This window comes from Martes martes, assembly GCF_963455335.1.
Source record: "Martes martes genome assembly, chromosome: Y".
Taxonomy (NCBI): domain Eukaryota; kingdom Metazoa; phylum Chordata; class Mammalia; order Carnivora; family Mustelidae; genus Martes; species Martes martes.
The window spans coordinates 18928472-18936777 of record NC_137907.1 but is presented as its reverse complement, the minus strand read 5'-3'; the positions used below and the strand labels follow the sequence as shown (position 1 = coordinate 18936777).

The 8306-nt window shown below is 60.7% G+C and overlaps 1 protein-coding gene across 1 annotated transcript; it reads right to left on the bottom strand.

The window, feature by feature from the left end:
* Nucleotides 1-264: 264 nt before the first annotated feature.
* LOC308337800 (testis-specific Y-encoded protein 10-like) lies at nucleotides 265-7798 on the bottom strand (the record flags this gene model as incomplete). The annotated part of the gene is made up of 7 exons (XM_080795998.1): nucleotides 265-462; nucleotides 1164-1248; nucleotides 1343-1488; nucleotides 1588-1699; nucleotides 1860-1937; nucleotides 2368-2670; nucleotides 7793-7798. The coding sequence occupies 7 exons, from the start codon at nucleotides 7796-7798 to the stop codon at nucleotides 440-442; spliced, it is 753 nt and encodes a 250-aa protein (XP_080652124.1). The 3' UTR covers nucleotides 265-439.
* Between the last annotated feature and the right edge of the window lie 508 nt (nucleotides 7799-8306).

Here is an 8306-nt window from a genome sequence, read left to right as displayed (position 1 = left end):
TGTTAGCTGGCCTTTCGCTCATCTCCTCTCCCTGCCCACCTCCACCATCCCTAGGGGAAGGACCTCTGCCACGCTGGGATGCAGTCCCAGAGCTCGTGTGACCTGGACCTCTGGGCCAGCATACGGCCCCACCCCTTCCACGGAATAAGGATGCCGGGGCAGAGTAGTAAGCATCGACGGGAATCCCATGAGCTCAGGCTCCCCACCTGCCCCTTTCCATGAAGACGACCGTGTGTGAGCGTACACACAGTAACACACATAAACACGGTTGACGTCGTTTTTCCACATTTCAGTATTTTTACAGGGGGCCTCAATCGGCCCTGTGTTTCTCCCAGGCACCAGACTGGAGGTGTTCCCTGTGGGAGGGACCAGGCTGATCATCCGGCTCCATCTGAAGGTCCTGGACTCTTTCCGGGTCAAGGGCAAGGCTTCTGCGTATTCACCTCAACATGCTCAAGTTCCCTGGGAGAGACGGAGACACAGACACAGACGCACGGGCACACAGTCACCCGGGCACACATGAGGCGGCCGGTGAGTATCCTCTACGGGCCACACGCAGGTTTGCTTGAGGGTTTCAAGGCCCTTTCGGGGAACGGAGGCCATTCTCCCCTGCCCCTCTCCCCGGCCCTTGATGGCGATCCCCCTACATTTCCTCCACCCACATAGCAACGGTATCTGTGCACGCTCTCCAGTGTTCTCTGGCTGATTGCGGTGGGCACAGGAGATTGCCCAGGGAGATGACTGGGAGGACTCTACCGATGAACACACAAAAGTGACGGGGTGACGCATGAGCCTTTACGCCAGGGAACGCAGACATCTGCGCCAAGGCTGGCAAGAGGTGCTTAGGTGGGCTCAAAGCTGAGGCGGTGGCGAGGAGACCTGAGGGCAGGAGTTCACGGCCAGGGAGTGGCACTTCCCGCAAGGCAGCTGCTGAGCCGACTGCTTCTCCGGCTCTGCTCACTGGTGTTGCCTGACCCGCCTGCCTCAAGCTTCCCAGGCAGAACCAGTTTGACACCGCCCTCCCCGACTCACGGTGATGCCCTTTGGACACGGGGTCACCGCCTCTTGAGTGTTCCTCTAAGCCTCCGTTTCTGCATTTGCGGAGCCCAGCTCCCACGGAGCCGCACGGAGCATTTTCAGCACCCACGCCCTGGGCGTCTCACCTGCCCTCCTCTCAGTTCCCTCTGCTGGGGCCTTCTTCCTCACGTAGTACTGCAGGGGATCGGGCCACAGGTCGTCCATGATGATCTGGCAGGGGAAACGGGGCAGGGCTCAGATGCACATCCCAGTCCGCTGGGGAGCACAGGCAGGTTCACGTGCGCGGTTTGTCACAGGGACCCACCTCAGCTATCCTGCTAGGCCCGGCAAAGCTGTGGTCAGAGAACCAGCTGAAGAAGTTAAGGCTGCTCTTGTGGCGTCTGCGGCTACAGGCCTCCTGTTCGTAACAGTGGTGCCACTGGATGGGAGTGGAATGAGACGGCTCGTACCCTGCAAGAGGAAGGGTCCGTGCGAAGGCGCTGGATGATGCATCAGGTTCAACCCTGCCGCCTCCACCTGCTGCCGCCCATCCACGCAGAGGCCCCTTACCAGCAGCCCTGAGGACATACTCCTTCTCAACGACGTCGTTGCGGAAGTAGGAGTTCTCGCGAAAGAAGAGCAGGATCTTGCGGCCATCACGGGGAGACTCGAGTTCCTCCACCTGCCGGGCGGCAAAGTGGGGGAGAGGGTTGAGATCTCTGTCCAGCAGACCCTTCCCCTCCTAAGGCCTTGGGCCTTAGGGCCCCTCCCCTAACAGAATCGCTTCTGTTACCCCCTCTTCTCCCATCCCCCAGGCCGGGCCTCCATCTCCCGGGCCAGACCTTCAAATCCGTCATGGAGCCAAGTATGCCTTCATCTTGCTCACTGAGCATGGCTGACATCTGCGGGTGGTTCACAAACTGCTTCGGGTCAAGGACTCTCCGAGGGCTGGAGAAGAAAGAGCTAGAACAACAGAGCAGGTCTGCACAGCAAGTGCGCCCTGCATCTCCCCTCCTACCACCGGGACCCACTCCACCTCACAGATTGTGTCAAGGGCCCCTGCGCCCCCGCACGGCCTGCTGCATTAGTTAGTTAGGTAATTCCCTGCTGGGCACTAACACAGAAAGCTGGAAATCCTCGGTGACCTCCCTGCCCACCCACGGCCCCCTCCCCGGCACATCGAGGGCAACCTGCGGCCCCACCAGGGACCCCCACCCGGAAGCAGGGATTCGAAACTGTCGTGATCACCGAGGCATGAGCCAGGCCACCACAACGCAGGCCCCCTGCCACAGGAGTCTCCTGCGCTAGCCCGGCCACATCGGGGTCCCTCCGTGAAGGTATCAAGGATACAGCCTTGGCCCAGAAGCCAGGGATGCCCCGGATGAGGGCGCTTCGGTGGTCCAGGTGACGCCGTCGCCTCTGCCAGAACCTGAGCTTGAGCCCAGAGTAGGCCCTGCTGGCGTCTTTGTTCATGGGCTCCAGCTCTGACTGCAGGGCCTCGAGGGCCTGGAGCGGGGACGGGGGCGGACCTGGCCGTGCCTCTGGCCGTTCTTCCCCTTCCTGCTTCTCCTGCAGCTCCTGCGCTTCTCGCTCCTTCTGGCTCTCCTCCCAGGCCTCTTCCCTCCTGTCTTCCTCCTCCTCATCCTCCTCCTCCTGCACCTCTGGTACCTCTGCAACCTCATCCTCAACAGCCTCCTCCTCCTCCTCCTCCTCTTCCTCCTCCTCCTCCTCCTCTTCCTCCTCCTCCTCCTCAGTCTCCTCGCCCTCCTCAGCCTCCCCCTCTTCTTCAGCCTCACTGCCAACCTCCCTAGCCTCGTCGTCCTCGTCCTCGTCCTCCTCCTCAGTCTCCCGGGGTCCTCTGCCACCTGGACCACCGCAAGCTGCCACACCAACATTACGTCATCCCCCACTAGCACAAGCTCCACCACCAGGATGGCGCCCTCTCTCTCCCAACGGCCCTCCTCGTCCTGCGCTGGCTCTGCCGCCATCCCCACGCCTAGGCCCAGCAGCACCTTCGCCTCTCTTCTGGGGGTGGGGCTATATGTCCGCGGACAGCCGCGTCCCGATGGACCCCTCCCTCGACGGAGTCGGTCAGGATTGGGGGGCAGTCCCGCGTCCCATGTGGCCCCCAGCTGGGGCAGCTGCGGAGGAACGGAGCAGGAGGGGTGAGCACGCGGCTCCCGCAGGCGGCCCGGCAGTGGAGCTCCGCGGCCCAGCGAAGGGGGCACGTCAGCCGTCTCCTCGCAGAAGCCACCGGAGTCTGGGACGCATGCGCACAAGGGCTTCCGGCCAGGAGGCCACGGGGCCGAGGTGGAGGTGGCACGCGTGGGGCCTCGGCGCGAAGGAGGCCTGATCCACGCCCAGGACAATGGCCGGACCCCAGGTGCTGCCAGCGGCAAGGCCGTGGGCGTGGCCACCACAGGCCCCGCCCCTCACCCCCTGCGGGAGCCGGCCAGGGAGGCAGCCAGTGCGCCTCCTCCAGGGTGGCCTCGGGCTCTACCTAAGGCGCCCCAGGCCCCAGGGCCCACAACCCCCTCCCCTCCATCCCGTGGCCTCCTCCAGCCCGCTCTCCACCCGGTGTTTGTAGCCTGTCAATGCGAAACCGTCCCTTGCCCTTCCCCAACACGATCGTCCAAGACTGAGGACAGCGTATGCACCACCGGGAACCCTGGCCTAGCGTGCGTGGAAACGTCAGCCCAGGCATTGCGGAATAGGGCCATTCCAGGAGACAGAGGTCGGAAGCGGTCTGCCTGTTCGGGGCACGGGGCTAGGGGGCGGGGGTTCGGCCACAGTTTGCCCCCAGGCCACGTCCTTGGCTGCTCAGGAGAAGAGGGACCGAGAGTGCTCAATCCGTCTCTCCGCCTGTCCTTTCCCCATGCTCTGCTCTCCCTCTTCCCCCGACTCGGTGTTTGTCTTCAGGGCGCTGTTTCTCTGCCCACTCTCTGGCCACAGGGTCTCTGGAAGATGAAGGCTTCAGGAAGCAAGATGCAGAAGCCTGTCCGAGCACCTCCTTTCCCATGAAATAAGAGCCCTCTTCTCCTCTGTGACTAGCCACTGGTCACGTGACCAGGGAAAGGGTCCCAAGCTGGGTGCCCCCGACACAAACACACACAGACACACACACACACACACACACACACACACACTTACCCACAGACACTCAGTGTGTTTGGCATGGAGCACAGAGGGAGGCGTGCCTTTCGTGCAGCCAAGGGCATCCGGCAACGTGAATCCGGATGCCCCTCCCCTGAGACAATGTCTGGGCGAACCCTGTGGATGGGCAGTTGGGCATTCTGTCTGGCGGCCAGGTGACTACAGTGTGCACCCTTTGGGAGGCCGGAGGCAAGAAGCTGGGGCTGGCTCCCAGGTGACACAGCACGTACGCACGTACCTTCACTTCCAGAGACTGAGTGTCTTCCGTTGCATTCGGGCGAAACCACAAATGCCGTGGGGAAGGCGTTCCCAGCTTGTCTGGCCTGCAGAGGAGAACACATCTTCTCTAGCCTTCCCCTGCGGGCCACCAGGTCAGACCGTGAGCAGAACTTGAGGCTGGGCCGTCACGTCCCCAGGGCCGGCCCGTCACGTCCCCAGGGCTGGCCCCCACTCGTGGAGAGAGGATACCCAACGTGTGGCTTTGGGCCAACAAGGTAGGCTTGGGGCAATTTTGGTGTGCAGCCAGTGCAAGCCGGTCTCCCCCAGCATTACAGGAACAGACGGGTTTCTTACACCACACCTCAGTCATCTCAGTCGTCAAAGGGCCACACGTGCCGCGTCCTGTACACGGAGGTGCCTGTCGTGGTTGCTCTGGCGGTTCTTCACCCTCCACGTGTCCCCGGCAGGTCCGTACCGACTCTTGAGGCCACGGCATCTTCTGTGCCCTCGCACAGGTCTTCTTCGGCTCCGTCTCCTGAACCGGCGGTGGATGCGTGGCTCTGCGCCATGGCTCCACTCCATGGGCGGCTGGACTAATGTTATCGCGGGGGTTCGAGCTGCGCAGAGTTCATGCCGGCTGCCTTCTAAGGTGCCAGCGGTGTTCAGTACAGCCGAGTGCTTACACACCCGTGTGTTCAGACCAAGGTTTCTTTGCGTGCCCACAGGTACCCGTGTGGGCAGCTGGCTGTAACACCGTGGGAAAGGGGTACACAGGCGTGGCCTTCCATGTACACACACGTGCATGTGGAAGCGCGTGCACGGACAGACCTATTCCGTTCCCGGCCGGGTCTGCGGTGGGTTTGCAGTGGACCGGATTTCATATGCACCCCCACGGCCTTGGACTGTGGTTTCCACGTGTTCGGCCATCATGTGGATGATCTCCACGTCCACTCGCAATCCAGGGATACAGACATTCATGCAATGACAGACATCTGGCATTGCCCCTGCTAGGGAAGGAACAGGAGAGGGGCCAAAGGACAAGAGGTAAGCAGCCTGGAACGGAGACCTCACGGGAGGCTGGGTTTCAAGGGCACCTCCCTTGTTTCTTGTCCCCGTCGCCTCGACACACGTACACTGGAAAGCACACACGCATTCTGGGCGCCCCATCCCTTGCCTGCGAGACCACATCCGTGGAAGACCGTTGCCCTGGGTCCTCCAGTCCCGTAGCAAGCGTCCGTCTCCCAGCAGCTCTGGCCATTAAGCCCCTGGAGCGGGCGGTCTTCTTCAGGAGGCGCTCAGCCCTCTTGCGCCACGTACGTGTTTGCCCTGAAGCTGCCCTGAACTCCAGGCAGATGTGCACGAGCCACATCCCCTGGTTTGCACCCTAAGGCCCTGGGAGGAAACCCGATGTCCTTATGATGCGCCCAACAGCTTAAGCCATGCGACCTGCGGCAGGGGTCCAATCCTAAACACCTCTTTCCGGGGCAGGCGGGGCATCCCCCAGTCAAGGAAGCGGAGCGCCTGTGTTTATGGGAGACACCTGGGAGGCGCTTTAGCGGCACCGTCCAGCCTTTCCTCTCCCCTGTAGAGCTCGGCAGGCCCTTCCTAAAAGCCCCGAGGAGCGAGCCGCAGAGGGCTCTAGGGAAAGTGGGTGGGGCGAGCGCAGCACGTTCTGGGGTCCTCCACGTCCGGATCCCCGCGGGCAGCCCCGCTGCAACCGTCAGCATGCCTGGGACTTCCCCTCCATCTTGTCGACACGATGAATCCCACGGACTGGCCTGGGGGAGCTGTGAGGCTACTCTCCAGCTTAGGCGACAAGGAGACCAGAAGACGTGACGATGGCCCCAGCAGTCTTCCTTTGGCCCGTTGCTCTCCACCACCCTAGAATTCTCCCTGAGGGGCTGTATCGGACTTGAGATCCCCAACTTGAGATCTGACCAACCGCGGGCAGACTTGCTGACGTTCAGGCCCGAACCGTGAAGCCGGCAGGGTTCCCGAGCCCGAAGGCCAAACCCTCCTCGACCTACACCTAGCTGCCGGGGCCGCCAGGAGGGAACCCAGTTCCCCAAGGCAATGAGGTCAGGACTCCACAAACAGCATGAGATGTCGGCATAGCACCACAGGGGCCACTGGGAGGCTCTGCCGGGATCCATTCGTGGGCACACGTTGCCAGATCCCAAGCCCAGCTGAGGTGCAGGCGGTGGGGAACGTCGAAGACGGGGTGAGTGCAGGGCGAGCGGACGGGGAGGGGCGAGCCCCGGACTGGTGAGAAGTGGTGCTGGGAAACCCCTGTTGGCTCAGGGAGCAACAAGCTGGGTGCCCCTCGCTGAGGCAGGGAACACGTGCCTGTGGGTTCAGCTCCTCTCCTTTTCGTCCTCCCCGCCTGGTACACAGGAGGTGGACAAGACCGGCCCAAACAGGAGAAGAACAGAGTCCAGGATGGCCTTTCTACTGGGAGGAGAGCTCCCCGCAGGGCTCTTTCCTCTGGAGGAACGTGCTGCTCACGGATTCTTTCTTATTCTTTGCTGCCTTTGGCTAATCAACACAGAGGCGGGTACAAGGTTTGAGCCCCTCTGTAACACACACTGAGACCCCTAGGGTTTTCCCACACCGGCACCATCCGTGCAAGCTGCCTCGATGGGTGGTGTGCTTGACACGTGCCTGCCTTGCCTTGGCCCGTGTGCGTTTTGCGGCGAGAGGGGACAGAGAACCCTGAGTAACCATGGAATGCACACAAGGTCTGTGTGTCAGGAGGGACGTGGCTGCACTCCGCCACTGGCCCCTTTCTCCATAATCAGCAGAGCGGGAAGTGCCATGGGCCCTCTCCTTTCCCGACCAGGGACTCCCAACACACTCATACACACGTGACCCTGTCCAAAGGCTTGGGCACACATCACAGACACACACACTCACACACACACACAGACTCTCGACACCCAGACGTGCATGAGGCCACACAAAATCACACTCACGTGTTCTTCGAAACACAGAGAAACACGTGATGCGTCTGTGCTCGTGCAAACACACGCACATACCCTGCACACCCACACATGATCCCTGAAACCAAGTCATCGAGATGGCACATGCATACCCCCCCCACACACAGACTCACGGCACCCAGGCGTGCATGAGGCCACACGTAACCAGACTCACATTTTCATCTAAACACAGAGTGACATACAAGACACGTGTGTTCGTGCAAACACATGCACATGCTACACGCACCCACACATTATCTCTGATACAAAGGCGTGGAGATGACACATGCGCACAGACACACACACACACACACACACACAGACACATGAAAATGCAAACACACACCCACAAGCTCCATTCACACACACGCACACACACAAACACACACACGCTCAAGGAAACCTACTGAACACACTAAACTCACACTCATCGGTATTAAATTCAGGCTTGTAACAGCAGCCCTTGCATACAGACACATAGGGGCTTGTAAACACGAACACAGACACACACACACAATGCATACGACTCACAGAAGGTCTCCGGCAAAGGCCTACACATACAGTCCCGGCCCCAAAATACATACACACGTGTGTCGCGGAACCATCATACTCACACACGGAAATGACCACATCAAAAACCCCTGGCACAGAGGCATACACAACTGACGCCAACACATCGGAGCATGCACACTCACACACACACACAGAACACACGCAACCACACACACACTCCCCTGAGGATAGAGAAGCACGTAAGCAAAACCCATGGTCTACGTCATCCTGGAACACACAAGTAGCCCATCAAGTGTGCACACACACACACACACACACACATACACACATACTCTCCTCGAACCCACTGTACACACTGTGTACACACTCGCTCATGTTGATCTGAAGCATGCACACCATCCCTTGCCTGCAGACACATAGGTGCTT